The sequence below is a fragment of the Achroia grisella genome, unplaced genomic scaffold (genome assembly GCF_030625045.1).
Source record: "Achroia grisella isolate CSIRO2021 unplaced genomic scaffold, CSIRO_AGI_Agris_v1 utg109, whole genome shotgun sequence".
NCBI lineage: Eukaryota > Metazoa > Arthropoda > Insecta > Lepidoptera > Pyralidae > Achroia > Achroia grisella.
Window position 1 is genome coordinate 1,700,071 of NW_026712573.1, and position 18,235 is coordinate 1,718,305.

At 30.5% G+C, this 18,235-nt stretch overlaps 1 protein-coding gene across 1 annotated transcript; it reads right to left on the minus strand.

The window, feature by feature from the left end:
* Window positions 1-1,863: 1,863 nt before the first annotated feature.
* On the minus strand, window positions 1,864-16,255 carry LOC131845821 (alpha-amylase 4N-like). The gene is made up of 11 exons (XM_059194951.1): window positions 16,197-16,255; window positions 16,011-16,086; window positions 13,733-13,921; window positions 13,096-13,253; window positions 12,460-12,631; window positions 11,472-11,587; window positions 9,719-9,908; window positions 7,950-8,123; window positions 7,193-7,324; window positions 4,573-4,773; window positions 1,864-3,255 (listed from the first exon to the last, which is right to left on the minus strand). Exons 3-11 carry the CDS (start codon window positions 13,907-13,909, stop codon window positions 3,064-3,066), a joined length of 1,512 nt encoding a protein of 503 aa, XP_059050934.1. The 5' UTR covers window positions 13,910-13,921; window positions 16,011-16,086; window positions 16,197-16,255; the 3' UTR covers window positions 1,864-3,063.
* Between the last annotated feature and the right edge of the window lie 1,980 nt (window positions 16,256-18,235).

An 18,235-nucleotide genomic window follows, 5' to 3' on the forward strand; every position in this document is an offset into this window, starting at 1 on the left:
AAATATTTATATAGAAAAATTATATAAAATCAATATTTATATAAAAAAAATATATAGAATATATTTATATATATCTCTGTTCAATTGTAAGATTATTAATTTAGGTTGAACCATAACTCATATCTCTTTCTTGTAAAGTCGGTTTACAGATTTTGGAATAATTAAATAATAATAGAAATAATCTTTATTCAAATAAACGCAATACAAGCATTTTGATTAGTCATATTTTTTATTCTACCACTCATTCGGAATGCAGATTCATCACAAAAAGAATGAGCGAGAAACTTGTGTGTTGCTATTTTGATTAGATGTTTTTTATATAAATAATTACACAATAACAAGAGGCATACGATAATCAACATAGAAACCACTACGCACTCATTCTTAGTGCAACCAGATAATATTGTCATCGCTATGAATTTAAGTTTTTTGTTTTTTCAAAAACATTATTATCGATCTATTCAATTTTATTTCTTTTTTTTTAGTGCAGTCAAGTCAAGTATTTTTGAAGTACTTATTGTATTACAAGAATAAAAAATCTTATATCTTTATAATATAGATATATGAAAAAAAATTAGGAATATTAATACGGATGACAATAATAAGTTATATCTGTATGTTTCATACTCAGTCACTGTTGCATGAATAAAATTTGGTAAACAAATGAATTTCTCATTTCGATAGCCCAAATCAGAAATTCGGAATTTCAAGCGAATATCCCGACAATTTCTGTCGATATAATTTAATTCGGTTGGTTCGGGCTTTTTATTTGACTACTGTACTTCGAATATTTTTTGTTGAACTGATAATATGAATTTAATACAATGCAAAGTTCGTTTATTTTACCGCTTATTCGGAAAGTAGACTTATAACAAGAACAAACAAGAAACCTGCGTGCTGCCCTTAAATAAATGTTTTTTATTTAAGGGCATTATATATTTAATATTCAATATAAATTAACTGCTAAATAACAAGATTGACAAACCTAGTAACATAATAGTAGATATATAAGATAGTAAATAATAATAGCTACTTGAGTGTAATAGCTAATTGAATCTATGTTGAATTACAGCCGTAAGGATACCTATGTACACATGTGTAGGTAATATATGTTAATTATAAATGTTTACACGTTCGTTTCAAGTAAGTATGTAATATTATGTTATCTGTGGTTGTAAGTAACAACCTTGTTTCTATGACGCCATGTCGACATTTCTAACGACTTCTCTCTTCGAAATTCTTACACAGTGATTTGTATTAAGTATAACAAGCGTAATCATGTTATACAATAACTGAATTTATCAGTTCTTTCATTGTAAGTATGATAATTATAGTGCACAAAACTGTCAAATATCATGTCATTAGGATACGCTGTTAGACCGAGAAAAAAAGAAACAAACTGAATTTCTCGTATATCATACTAAAGTTAAGTTATCAAATGATTTATTTGTAGATTCGTATTTGGATGTATATAACTAATGTGTTTAATAATAATATACAATTTTCAAGCTAATGATCAATCTAGATATGATCTGAATCTTACGTTTGTCTTACTTACTTTGTCATAAAAAAAATAGTACAGCTCACACAGCAATATCTACCAATTCAAACAGTGATTTAAATTACGATGGCCTGAGCCGATGTCCGAACCTGTAGCGGTGGCCTCAGACTAAAGTCGTATCGGTTAAGCGGGAGTTGGCCTTGAGACGCTCCATAAGTCCCTCAGCGGATTTGAAGTGCCATCTGCATTCGTCCCCTATCGTCCAGTGAAGCTGTAAAGGCCAGTTGCGGCAACAGTACCTATTAGAGTAGTCCGAAAAGAAACAGTATCTATAGTATCAGAATAATAAATAAAAAAAGTGATAACTAATTATATAAATATTTATTAATTTAGCATATTATAAAGTCAATAACTATTTTGTTGTTATTACGAATACATAATCACTTTCTTGATAATATAGGAACCTTAATTATATTCGAAAACATAAAACTGACGCGCTTTTCTTATCTCGTGGCATATTCCGTCAATTTACTTGAAGAGAAGACTGAAACAAAAAATATAGTAAAATAAATATATAGTTAATTTTAATATATATGTTTTATAAAAGTCAAAGAACATAAATTACAAAGCCTTTATGTCCTAATAATAATGTTAAAAGACGTTTAAAAGACAAACGAGAGCTGAGCGTGCCGAGTATCAAGAACCCCTTCGTCTCCCACCAGCGAGGAGACGGCTTTTAAAGATTTTTCCACAAGATAAAAAAGGTATTCGACAGCCTGTTTATCTATAACATAAAAAACATGTTTTTTAGCAACAAGCAAGCAAGGACGCGCTGATTAAAACATGTAATGATATTATCATCGCCTCGATTATCTATTCGCTTCTGTTTTTAATTTTAATAATTATCTTAACATGATCATTATTAATTATCTACATAAAAATAGGATTTGATAAGAATGTACTCATTAATCATGTTATTGATACGAGTCAATTATTAATCTTTAATCCAATCGAATACCAAAAATATCTATACATCTTTTAATTGTATTATCGTCATTTCAAATAATTAATGGTTTGAAAAATAATATGATGATGAGTTTCCCACTTTTCATTGCCCATTTCACCCCTTAATCTTTGGATAAACATCTTTATTGCATCTATAAGTAATTTTGGAAAATGTAACGAAAGTAAAAAAATAATTCAATGGATGTAAAAACTTATAGAGGTACGCAAGTATATTTAAAATAGTTTTATGTTCCAAAATTAATAAAGTTAATCATCATCATTTTAGAGCAAATATAAGTAAAAATAATACAGTTGAATAGAAATTATTATTTTGTATTGAACTGTATGATTTAAATTCATTGAGCAACCTGTAAACGTCATTCCATCCGACCATGTTGAAATATAAAACACATAATACATATAAAACTATAAATAAACTACTTTAATAGAATCTTGAAGCTCAAAAGATTGCATTATGTACAGGAAAGTCGATTTGGCATATAAGGCAGGTATATAATCATATTTATTACGTGTATATTAATTTAATAATGAATAAACTATATTACTACCAATATTACATTCCATACCTCTTTTCCTACGTGAATAGCCAAATGCGTATCTTCAGCGTCGCCCAGTACATTTATATTGGCATAACCATTGTTGCCCACTGTCACTTTACGTCCAGTACATGTTGTACCCTGTCTTTTACCAGTTATCACATCGCAATAATCACCAGGTGGTAAACCTGTCTGGAAAAATAATGTTCATGAACATTCATATACCGATATCTAGTTCCAAGCTAAGCAAAAATTGTTGCTTGGGTAACTCTATCAATAGTTCTAGCGATAAGATCGTCTTCTGGACCAGCATCTTTTTTCAACTTATCTTAAATGTTAAATTTATTTTATGTTTATTTAAATATTCTATAGCAAATGACTTTATTATTTTAAAATATAGTATACATAGTAATAGGAACATACAGACTCTTTGATTGATATTAAAATATTTTTTGTTAGTTTATTTATTTGCCTATAATATTATTTTAGTATTACATTATCTTATATTTGCTATTACTATATATGTAGTTAATACTATTTTACTTAAAGAAATAGTATGGCTATTTCTTTAAGTAAAATAATGTGAAACAAAATTTTTATATCTATATTTACGATATATAACCGAATAGCCTGATATTTCCTGAACGCTATTATCGTCCTACTTACAATAACAATTGTGTATAACATGTGTACATCTTGTCGTAGGTTGATATGTATATATACATCGCGTTATATAATGTATATGGAAGGCAAAAAGTTACTGTACGTAAATAATATATGTTCTGTTCAGGTAAAACTCAAATCACTTAGTACTCTCTCCCTCTTGTTTATAATTCTAGTTTGACTAGGTATAGTGCTTTTACATTCACTACAGGCACCTACATATGCCCTAATTTTGTCCGTACCGCAAAATTAGTCTTCCGATATAATATATCTAAGTGTAATTTCAGCCTGCATGTTTAATTAATAGCCAACCCGACTAGACGACGCTTGAAATAAATAAAAACATCATTCTTAGTTTACAATACATTATTGTATTATAAAGTAATAGAATACAAATATCTTAAATATAAAAATAAAAGGTACTGTACCTGATATCGGAATTACGCATGTGATATTTGTATTACTATTAAATTAATTTACGTTATTACTTGAACCTTACTTGAATAATTTTTATTTATTTACATAAATGTACATAGTATATGTAAATACATAATATCTGACTACCACTTACTTTATTTTTCGTAATACTCTAAAATAAAAGTACTTTTCTAACGTTGTCTGGAAGAGTCCTTTGAAATTGATTTATTCTTCAGTATTTTGTTTATTTCCTTGTAACTAATTGTAACGTTAACACATTACAGCATTATAAATAAATAAGATAAACGAACATATTATCATATATCTATTTTATCTCTGAATAAGATCTCCACATGGATAAAATGGTGGAAATAACATATGTTACTATTATATTATAAACAAATGAATCATCAAATAATTTAAAAATACCTGTAATGACTCATTCAAGTTTCTCCCCTCCACGTTGAAGATAATAAAGCCTTTATTACCACTACTAAACGCTATCTGGTTATTACCGTTGTCCCACCAATTCTGTACCCTTTCTTTTCCAACTGCATTCCTGAATGCAACCATTTGGTATATTTGACGCCATCTATGTTCACACACCCAGCCATTTCCGCATGTGTCATCCTAAAGATAAAAATAAATATTTATTATTATTATTCCCACCCTCTTTAATATTCTTGAACATTTCACATAACGCCACCTAGTCCCAAGTTAAGAAGAGATACATAGATACTTCTTTTTGTAAATACATACATATTTAATATAGATAGAAAATACCAAGGCTGATACAATCATACTCATTAATATGAAAATGTTTGTAATGTGCAAGGAACCGAACCCGCGACTATCGGAATTAAATCACTAGACCACTAATGGCGCCAATAAAGGCTAAAATATTATTATCACACTTATTTATTTATTCATCTTCCCATTATAGGTATACCTTACGGCCCGGGTATCATACATATAGAACGGGGTGTCGAAATGTCTTTGTTGAAATATATGGTATACACACAAAAATGCAGCAAAGACTCAACTTCAATACATACAGGTAATAGTAATGATGCAAATGATTCTGTACTCATAATAAGTAACGCAGATAAAGTCAAAAACATTTGATTGTAAAATATCTTAGTAATATTGTGAAGTTTGTGAATATGAATGGATGGCTGGTTGTTGATTTTTCTTTCACGCAATAACAACTGGAGGATTTTAATGAAACTATACATATAGCCTATCTTATATCAGAATAACATACAGGCTATACATTTCATGCAGGTATAACCGCGTATACAGCTAGTATATAATATTTAAGACCTAACAAAAGCTAAAAAAGGAAAATGAAGGTTATATCAAAAGGTTATGATAATTCACAATATTACGCGCGCCTATTGAACGCACGGCTTTGTTTCCGGCGAGGCAAATTAATAAATTTTCTTTTCAGTAGATATTAAAAATGTCGTATATATTTTTCTTATATTATATTCATATTATAAATGTAAAAGTGTCTGTCTATCCTTTTGCTCGTTTGTTTCTTCTTTTTTTTGACTCAATGAGTGGACGGCTCTTAGTTATCTAGATATATTCAAACGAACATACGAGTAGGTTATTTTTTATCTTCACCATAATCTATAAGGGGAGAAGAATGTTTGTACAGACGAAGTTAGGAGTAACTATGTACCTATGTAGGTACTGATAACTATATGTATTATCTTGTTTATTGAAAATGTAATTAGTATAATTACAATTTCTGATAATATATTTTTCATAATATTTTTCTTTGTCGCTAAGCTATGATCGAGGTAATGCTGTGCACCTACAAAGTCATATTATTGGTACATTTTCAAACCTATTATATTATCCTGCCAATCAGCTTGCTTGAAGATAATATATTATTATGCAGGCACTGCAAAGCTCATTCTACAGTGTTGCTAGCAAACATGGTCTGAAGTGGTCGTATTACAATCAGAAAAGCCTTAAGTATACAATTTCTTTTTTGTTTTTACTTGAGGGAGATGTTCTCTGGATATTCAAATAGTAATAATATATTCTATCAATCAATTGTTTCATCACTTCGATGATTCATATTTGTCATTACTGGTGCCAGAACAGTAGAAGAATACTAATTTAAAATGAAATGGATTATTTTTTTTTATATACTTATTCTCTTTAACAAACTGTTAAGTATGTATATATAGTAGGTATAATATATTAAGGTAGTCTTTGTATAAAATCCTTTGCGTGCACATCACAGTCTTGTATATACAAGTAGCGTGCTTTGTAAGCTATGTTTTGACTCTAGGAATAAGGTTATTACAAGTAATTACAAGATAAGAGGAATGTCTTCTTAGTTCTCCGGAATGGCAACGCATCAGCGGTATCACGGGCATGACATGAGTACATGATGTTTATAGTACAGGTTATTTTTTGCCATATTTGATAAAAAAAATTCAACCAACAAAGAAGAAGGATTTAGTTAAGTAGGTAACTTGAAACTGTAGATATGCATATTATATGCTAAATGGGTCCCAAATTTGAATAATTTTTAATCTTTTAATGGACCAGTATTCTCTTATTGCGCTTCAGTTATTTTAGGGTCAGTATAAATCTTTCGTGGTAGAAAACAATTTTGAGTTTAAAAATATATTTAGTACCACTTGCCTGCCCCGGCTTCACCCGGACACTGATAACGTTAAGAGATTAGTAAATATACATATAGTACATGAAATAATGTACCTTTCAACTTACTAAATCTGAAAAGATTTATAAAATCGATTCAAATAGTTTTTAAGTTTATAAATCACAATCATATCTTTCCTTTGTTTACTAATAATGAACATCGGAAGTGTTGAAGTTTGTTTATCGTTGATTTTACTAAGACAGTCTATGAAAAAGATGTCTGCCTGAAAACCTCTGAGATAAGGCAGTAAAATTACAGGATATGAAGGCATCACATCCTTGTAGGCTGGAATGGCAATCCGTGAGTGGTAATACTATTCATGTAATTATAGACAATGACTGTCAGCATGTTTGTAATTCTTACCTTATTAACACTTGGAGAAATGATATTTTCATTACTATCACTCGGAGGTCCTTGATGTATTTCATTGAAGAAATAGCTGCTCATTATTCGAGGTTCGCCATATGGATGTGCTAGAATGAATGCTATAGCGGCCTGTAAAAACTTGTAATATAATAACAATAATCCTAAAATAATTAAACAAGAGGTTTATTTGAAATAACTTAAGTAGGTATACAGAATTAATATAACCATACAATAAATATGTTTGTATTTACAGGGTTTCGAATTCGAACCTACTGATAATAAAGTATGCTAAACGTCATCATCATCGAAATCGGCGGAATATAATCTCGGCATTGAATTAAAATTATTAAGTATTTTATATAGAAATCATAATATTTAAGAATGTCAAGGACATAGACATAGGGACTACGTAATTTATATTTAGTAAAAACACCAAACCTAAAACTTTTGAAATTGATCAATTCCATCCAATTTGGCTGCAATAATTTGAAACATCTATTTCAGAAAACTATAATGAGAATAGTATAATGTGATTAGAAAGAAAATTAAAAGTATGGAAAGTACTAAGTAGGTAAGTAATTAATAATTAATTAATCAAAACGAGTGTATGTATAAGTATTCTTTTATAGATAAAAGTTTATAAAACTATATTTTCGATGACAGAAACTTCTTCTTTCGTTGCAAACATTTTACTTGTTACCTACAATATATTTTTATTACAATTATTTATATACAAGTGTTGTATATATTTTACCTTATATGCCCTCGATTGCTTATAAGTAAGGACGCCTCCATTTCTCTGCGTATCGTGGTTGTCTATGAAAGTCAATGCTGAGTCACTTGGTAACAACCCCCACTGTTCACCCCACGATACAAGCCATTTAAGGGGGTTATTGGTGCGAAAGATATTTGCCCACTCCGATCCCACCTTCAATAAAATTTAATATGTAGGTATAAATCATTATTTAACGAAACACTATTAAACGTTTTAAATTACAACTAGCTGTTACCATCTGCTTTTTTTTAAATAAAGCTAGCCTATGTACCTACATAATTTCATAGAAATCAGTTCAGCCCTTACGTTGTGTAAAGGTAACAAACAGTAAGACAATCACTCAAACACTTATATTATTATTCGTGGATTCACGAGCAAATATTCATTTCGCCAAATAAAAAACATACCAATTTACTTACACATTGGCGCTAAACTATAGTTCAATTCCAAAAACGAACACATATTGAAAGTATAAAATATTTCAATTAGTTAATATATTTATTGAGAATTTTATACTTTAGATTTCTATTTTAATTTCAAGTTTTATAGAAAAATCTACTTTTTACGAATAATCAATATATAAATTATCATTGTTAATCTAATTCACAAGGCTACAAATTTAGGTATATAGAAATACATTGAATTTTTTTAATAGGTCTAGAACTATAATATTTATAAATATGGATAGAGTTATGTTCATTTACAGTCTACATTTCTGGTATAAAAAATAAATACGTTATCGATTTTGTCAATTTAAAATGCTTTCACATTAGATATCCAGCAATCGTATGTAAGTTCGCTTCTACATTTCAAATATAAAAAAGAGCTACGTTATCGATTTTGTCAATTTAAAATGCTTTCACATTAGATATCCAGCAATCGTATGTAAGTTCGCTGCACTGATGATGGGCGAGAATGTAGTGAGGACTCTACGTCGAGAATCGAATGTGAACCATTTTACTTAAATTGGTTTGCAGAGTCAGTGCTATCATATTGCATCTCAAACTACGATATATTTAAGATTTTGAATGTAAGAAATAGAAAATATTAAAAAAATCCTAAAACAAAAGTATATACAGACACTACTATATCACAAATAAGATAATATTACATATACTATACTAATACAGACTATACTGTATGTTAACATTATAGAGAGAGACAGAACGGATTCTTTTGTAATTAGAATAGCAAATAAGCTAACGTTTCACCTGAATCGTCGATATACATGATCTGAACTACAGACATCTCGTATTAATGTAATATTTGTAGCAGCCCTTGAACATTGGCAAGACATCGCGTACCATATAATTTATAAAGTCTGCTAACAAAAGAAACTGTCATAGTATATGACAGAGAGAATTTCATGTAATGTACATCCTCTCGTCCTCTCCTTCGTGGTCAGTACCTCGTAAATTAGCCAACAACCTGACTTCATGTTCATTCTATCATCCTCCACAGGTGCCAGCGTATATCGTTAGCGCAAGCGGATGTCCCATTTTATTCTCAGTTACAAAAAAAACGTCTACTTACTTTTCAAGTATAGTATAACATCTAACCTGCCGAGGTTTTCTCGAGAGAATACAGCATGGGGTTTTTCAATAAGGGTATATTAAGGTTTCTTAAGGGTCGGCAACGCGTATGTGACACCCCTGGTGTTTCAGGCGTCCATAGGCTACGGTAACCGTTTACCATCAGATGGACCGTATGCTTGTTTGCCACCTAAGTGGTATAAAAAAAAAACTTACTCTAAACTCTGTGACATCTCCAATAGGCGTATACTCCGATGGTTTTATAGGTTCATTACCATAGTATATAACTTCTTGATAAATATATGGCTTTGAATTCGGCGGGAAGCCAAAATCGACGTTCAAATTATTTAGTCTACTGTAAATTTTCTTTAAATCACTTGGCCACATATGTTTCGCGGCGTCCACTCTGTAATATGATAAAACATTAGTTTGTAATACAAGAGTATTGTATACAAATACACAATTAGACGTAAAGTTAATAGTAAAGACAAATACTACATTTAAAACGTACACATATTTTTTATACTTATCATACTAAATTACTCACGTCACCGCAAAGATTGTATAAAGATTTAAAAATATATGAAATTTTCAATTTCACTTATTGGAGAAATTTTCTCTTTAACTACTACATGCATTTATATAGGGACACGAGTATGATAAAGGGAATACCCTCTTCGTTTTGTATAATAATATGTTAATTAAAGAAACACTGGCCATATCACATAACGCCATCTAGTAGTGACCCCCCAAATAAGGTAAATATATATTAGCAGTATTACGTTTCTAATACAAAATTAACACCATTAATGTACTGAATATTATATGCAAATAAGGTTATGTTCAAGTTTTCCCATGTTTTCACATAATCTAATAGGTATCTTATTAATATTATTAACACCTACTTACGAGTACTATCTTACTAAGCTTATTATCTCACTTATAACATATTGTCATTAGTAAGATAAGTTAATAAAATAGCGTAATTATCAAATGGCGGAAATAAATCAGAATTAAATTTGAAAACCAATAAAATTATAATTATATTAATTAATTGATAGCGATAAATAAAAATAATTAATTTTAAAATATAGAATATTACCTACTTTTTTGAACCTACTATCACCTTACGTATGCCTCATAGGCGTCACTGTCTATTTATACGATGGCTACCACTTTCCATCTTGTGGGTTCACATGTCATTAAACAGTAGCAAACTAGTCTAATCTTTCATCGACTCATAATAAAGTCTTTTATGCTGCTTCTAACTCACTCAAAATGAAGTATTTATAGATATATGTATATAGCAAATGTACATATTATCATAGTCTGAGGAGACTATATGATGCTATTTCAAATTTCTTGTATGAAATAGCTTGAAATTTATATTACTGTGTAATATATTTGATACTTACAACTATGCTATACATGTTGAAAGTTTGAAAGAAATAATAATAATCGAACGATTCGCAGCAAGTAATATCTCATTCAATTTATACAGATTATATCCACAGACAGTACTTATCATGAAACTTGTTTATTTATAAAATACAGAACACTAGTAAAATCCACCAACACAAAGTAATAAATTACACTGCCATGAGGACAATTATGGTTAAGAGGTTTCAATACAAATTATAAACCGTAACCTTTAAAGGATTAATCACATAAAAATTAAAGCAGATACAACGAAATCATTTCAAACATTACATCCACAATGAATAGAATTAAAACTAACAGTTACCTGCGATTTCATTATTTTTTTTTTAAATACAAGTAAATCGATCGATTTGGACCAATCGTCCGTACAACCGATTAGTCGTAAAAAGGTGACATATAGATAGAGAGATGCACTTTTGCATTTATAATATTCGTATATATTCCATCGTCACATAACAGTAAAGGACCAAAAATAAAGAAATAAATAGGTAGTAAGGTAGTAAATTATAATCTAACAATAAGTGTTTACCTGAAACCAGCTACTCCAAGTTCAATTAAATGATTAAAATATTTCGTAATTTTCTGACGGACATACGCCATACTCTGATTCAAATCTTTTAGACCATTCAACTGACAGTCGCGAACCTGTTATCATAGTTATTATTATTACTATTATTACGCATGTGTTTACTTTACAAATACCAATAACAAACCGAATTAATCCGAGACGGTGATACCGTCTCTTGCCACGTTGGATACCAATATACCCAGCAAAATGTGAATATGTTAAGTGTTGCGTTCAATACGTGAATATAGAATTCAACTACGTCTCTGATCACCCCATCTAGAATGGTAACGGTCGTGAAGGTGCATTTATAAATTAGATACATACAACATCATGGATCATCTGCATTTATAGACTCATACAATACTAACAAAAAAGATTTTTCTGAGATATTCTCATAGCTGTGTTTTGAACTGCTGTTCCTCTAACAAAAAATACAGTTACATACCCAACTAGCTGTTGACGCGACTTCGTCCGCGTGGAATTTAACTTTATTTAACTAAAACTAAGAAATTTTCTAAAATAAAAATAGCCTAAGTTACTCCTTATTACATCAAATACCTACCCAACAAAGTCTCGTCAAAATCGGTCCAGCCATTTCAGAGATTAGCCGGAACAAACAGACCGACACACAGACAGACAAAAATTGTAAAAAATGTTATTTTGGTATATGTACCGTATACATATTCATATGCATGTAGTAAAAAACAGTTATTTCAATATTACAAAACAGACACTCCAATTTTATTTATATGTATAGATGTATAGATTATTTATAAAATGATAAAAAATACACAATAATAAACAATACAAAGAAGTAACAACAGGCGGCCTTATCGCTAAAAAGTAATCTCTTCCAGGCAACCTTAGGACGGAGAGAAGTGATCAAACTTGCGTCTGGTAACAGTAATTAATACACAACAATATTAAAAAAGAAAAAAATAATACAAACTTCAGTAACGTTGTAGTAGTTATTTATAAAACAAAATGGATGATGGAAGTGCTCTTCTGTGTATGGGACGGCTGGATATGAATACTTCTGGAAATCGGCAGTACTGCCTCCAGTCCCTATGTTGTTTCGGTTGTCACCAGTCATATGATTAACAACTACATCCGCATAGATCCTGATAAACAAACGGTATCAATCAATATTTTTACTTCTCTGTAACGTGGAGTGCATGTAACAACGCAATCTACTATCTACTGCATGACTCTATGTGTGTACGTATATACTAATATTGTTTTTATTGCATAAGGGACTAATAATCTTGCGGCTCACCTGATGGTAAGTCATTACCACCGCATATAAGTACTTGAAACACCAGGGGAATAGCAAGTGCGTGCAGGTCTTTTAAGAAGCAATAAACTCTTTTTTTTTAAGTTTCTGTATCGTACCGGTATTACTTAGATAATTCAGATTACGTGCCGAAATTTCGACACCCCCTTAATTTGTGACTTAATTCATGGATTGAAAACCTTCAGGTACTAGATATCACATACTTACACCTATACTCTGATAACAATAGAAGTGAACTGTGATATATAGTTTTGGGATTCCGAGCCATAAATATCATAATATCCAACTCACCTCACACCAACTTTATTGCATCGCTTTGTCATATTCAAGAATTCTTCTGCATTCCCTGACCGGGTCACAAGTTTGTACGACATTACTTGGTACCGTTCATACCACGGTCTCGTGTTGTCGTTTAAATGTATAATTATATTTTCGGACGGTGGAGAGACCTGTTTATGAATAAGTAGATCTAAGATAAACAAAACAAATAAATGCATTCTTAATAATATCTAATATTATCAACGGAATCGGTGGTCTAGGGGTATAGCACACCGCCTTACTTCCGATCGACGCGACGTGGGTTCAATTCCTCATTATCATTCGAAACATTGGTGAGTATTCTTAACTATAAGTGTTTGCATTGGTCTGGGTGTTTTCTATGTATATTAAGTATGTGTTATGTAACACAATCTGCTTAGCTTAGGATTAGGTGCTGTGTGAAAGGACAGATTATATCCACCATTTACCATAATTTGGGCCGTAAGCAGGTTCTTTAAAAAAAAATGGAAGTAGGTTATATTTTATCAAAAAAAAAGGATACAAATTTGCGACTAACAACTAGTTGAGTAGTAAAAATACAGAGAAAAATCTGTTTTTGAAATCTGTTAAAATAAAATGCTAATAAATATTATCTTATCTGTGGACATACCTGAACGCCACTAAAACCATGAGGTGCAAGAAACCTTTCACACTCATCAGCAATATCCCTCCATTTCCATTCAAATAAATGAACGATTGTCGATCTGTCCGGCAACTGATTTGTCCTTTCGTGGTGATCACAATATGCAGGCCCTAATAATAGTGCCAATAATGCTGTGATATACATTATCAGTTTACTCTGCAATAAACAGACTAACAATTAAAGATTTCATGCCGCAAAAATAAACTCGTTAAATAAAAATAATACCCAATAACCTAGGAGAATTAACACAACACTATCTAGTCCTAAACTAAGATCAGCTTGTACTATAGGTCGGTAAAAAAAAAAGCCTTCAAATTATAAATATTAGGTACACTAGCTACTCAACGTGAAATCGCACGGAAGCAGTTACTGTAGAGATTTCAAATTATCTTAAAAAATATTATAGATATTATTACTCTGTACCTACGCTAATAATGCAGATATATATCTATAGGTGAGGATTTTTTAAATTGACAATATATTTCTCTTTATAATATTTGTAAAGATTGTATGTACTTATATTTACATTTAAATACTTAATATTTATGGTTTTATCGAATGTAATAGTTTCTATTCGTATAAAATAATATATCTACATATAGTAATTTAATATTTTTTTGTATTTGTATATCAGTCCAATTATCCATTCGTCCATTCGATTATTCTAAAGATTATAATAAAAATTGTTTCTATTGTATTCCATTCCATGTTAGGCATGTATTGTACATTGTACTGTTCTGTATGGAGAATACCCTTAGGTAGAATTTCAGTTAGTATTCGTCAGATCTGTTATGATTCAGTCGATTACAAATAGAATAATTAAGAATAGGCTAGGTATATTACTGTCTACTCAATAGACAATAATAGTTGTTAATATAAATAATATAATAAAATTAATTAACTACATAATATATCATTGTGCATCAAAATTTTATTTAATAATTTTTTATTGGACCCGGTAAACATTGTTTTACTATATGACTTGAAGTACAAATATCTATGGCGCTATTAAAATTAGAGGTTGATGGTAGAAGGGTGAAAAAATAGAATTATACCTACGATTTATTGCCAACTTATAAAAAATAATATAATTTTTCCATTTTTGTCCAATAGTTATAAAATAATATTTTCTGAGTGAACCACCCTTATCACTTAGGGGTATGAAGAATAGTTTACGTACTATTCACAGACCTACTGAATATACACACATTTTATAAGAATCAGTCAAGCCGTTTCGGAATTTTGTTACATTACTGTGACAAGCGATTTTTTATATTAATAGAGATATTATATAAAAACACACGAATCTAAAATCAGGAGTAATAATAGGTGAGTAGTAAGGGCCCCATGGATCACCTCCTAGATCGCCTCGTATGTAACGATATAAAGGCAGATTTATATAAGAACTCTTAACTATTCCTGAGTATGTTTTCTATTCGTATTACGTAGTCGACGTGAGCATGATGTAATAATAAAAAAAATAAGTTTTATGCACATTGGACATTATTGCACATTTATAATAAAGAAAAACATTTTATTGGAAAGTGCATAACAAAAGGCAGACTTTTACTAAAGACAACCTGCATACTTAAGTAGGTACAGAGTACATTTAGTAATGATGCAAGTACATACCCTGATTTAAAATGGTGAAGTAGTCCTCTTTTTGCCTGTAATTACCTACACTAAAAATATACTCAATCGATGCATAAATAAAAAAATAACATTAGGCACTTAATAAAAAAAGACTACAGTAAAATTATAAGTCGTTTCTCGTAGTAGGTATTATGGATTAGAATTGAGATAGGTAAAGCATTTTTATCTATGTAGGTAGTTACACAATGTAGGTATTTACACAATTTTAGATGACACTACACCAGCTGGCACTTCAGATCAAATCAGCTTGACCATCTAGCGAGGTGACAATGCTAATATTTTAGAAATTCTTCTACACAGGCAAATTTATAGTAAACCCTAGTCATTATACAAAAGAAATATAAACCCCAAATAAAACTTCAACAATGTAAACCCACGGTGTAAAAACATTAGTCATAAAATGTTTTTCATCCCATGTGCTGCGAAAATATCCATCCATGTGTATCCGGGACGGGGTTCTAGTAGGTAATGTAATTTGTATTAGTAACATTTTATATTACTAAATCAAATAATTTACCAAGCATATTATTTAAGTACAAACACATTCTATTGGTATACGAGTGTATAAAAATAAACAAGATTAGTTACTTACCTGTATGCGTCCAAAGAAAAACTATATTTCTTACTTGATTCTAATTCTGGTTAACAGATTGTTTTCAAAAATTGATCTAGAACCAATATGCGTGGCGTTACTTATTTAATATACCGAGCCAACTCTGACACACTACGTACATCGAATTAAACATACAGTACCTACCAGTAAATTAAAAATACTAACCAGTAGGTAAATACTTTTGTACACAACAATACAATGCTAATGTGTATGTAAAATAGTTGTCAATTGTTAATAATGCCACTTCGAAACGATACCAGCTTTTATATAGGCATATGAATCATATTATGAGTGACCTATTTTACGTGTATACAAAATATTCCAAGCTACTGCAGTTCCAACCAAATTCTCCTCTGCAACTGTTGCTTCCGTTATAAATTCTTGCACCTATCCGCTTCCTGTATTCACGTGCTTTACATAGGTACGATAGGTAGAGACTATATTTTACTACGGAAAAAACAAACATAATATATTTTAAGTGACGCTTTCATTCACTAACAAAAACATTCCTAAGGAAAGATCCTTTATTGTACTGGAAAGACAGACAATCTGTACATAAATGGTAACCGACGCCTACAGAATAAAATAAAATAGAAAATCATTTATTCAAATAAACTTACATTGAAGAACTTTTGAATAGTTATCACTTATTTCATACATCAGTCATTCGGAAAGCGGTTTCAAGTACGAAAATAACTTACGCGTTACTCTTTTAAATAATTTATACATGAGCCTATATACATGAACAGTATTACGGACAACATCGTTCAATACCCTTAATTCGTTTTTATTACGAAGCACGTAAAATTATAGAATAAGAAGAAGGGCATCTTAGCCATTCTTCTTATTCTATAATTTTACTGCTTTAACTCACCGTTCAACTGCGTTAATTTTAGAAATGGCTTAACTTTTTTGTATGCAGATTACTAATGTATTGTGATATCATCATCTGCTTCTTCCTTGTCCCATTTATTTGGGGTCGGCGTAATGTTTTTCTCTTCCATTCATCTCTGTTCGCAGTCAACTCGTTATTTACTCCCTTTCTCATCATATCATCTTTCACACAGTCCATCCATCTCTTTTTCGGTCTTCCTCTACCCTTATAACCATCCACATTCATATGTAACACCGTCCTTAGGATATGATCTTCATTCCTACGCATTACATGCCCATACCACGATAGACGATTACTCTTTAACCTCTCCGACATCCGTGCCATTTTCATACTTCCTCTGATGTATTAATTCTTTATCTTGTCCATCCTTGTCACACCACACATCCATCTCAACATTCGCATTTCAGTTACATGCAGTCGTCTCTCATCCGTAGTCTTTATGGGCCAACACTCTGATCCATACAAAACAGCAGGCCGGATCATGGTCTTGTAAATTTTGCCCTTAAGTTAAGGGGTACTCGTGAGTCGCACGTAAACGTAGGTACTAATGTATTGTGATAAGATTCACTTAAAATGTTTGTTTTTTTACAATCTGTTTACAAGCTAAAAACTTATAGGGGTACAAAGTAGCGTGATCAGCTAATACTTATAAAATATATATAATATAGAAGCGCGATGAAGAAGGGAGCTCTTAGAGAAACAATTTTGTTTTGTAGAATTTTATTTATTTTAATATTTGAATTAGAAAATCGAAATTACATACTGCAAATCGTTACTAACTGCATACAAATTGACATCATTATTATTAGATATTTAGTGAATAAGTATTGTACTTCTATGCATCTAAAATGGATTATTATGAAAAGGATAAGATATAGGTAATTATATATTATTACCAGAATTAATGCAATTCCCCTCATACGGACCAATTTTAAGGTTTTTTTTCATTACAGAATTACATGAAGACTTTGGTATTTCAGCTACCATGGACGTAGTAACATCATCCGCTTCCCCGCGTTATCATCACTTATAACTATGACTTAGGGCTATGAATATTATATTTAATGACTACAAAAGGTTACAAATTTGAACATTCACTCATACATATATTTGAGTGTATATAAAAAATTATCAAAATGCATCATTATGCACATAAAAGAGTACCTAATACATCAATTTTGAATTAACCCAACACGTGATATGAGTAACCATACATATACATAAATATAACGAATTTGACCTCCAAGCGGTTCCTCCCAGAAACCATTGTGGTTAATCACGATTGGCAAACTGACCTGGCATCATGTTC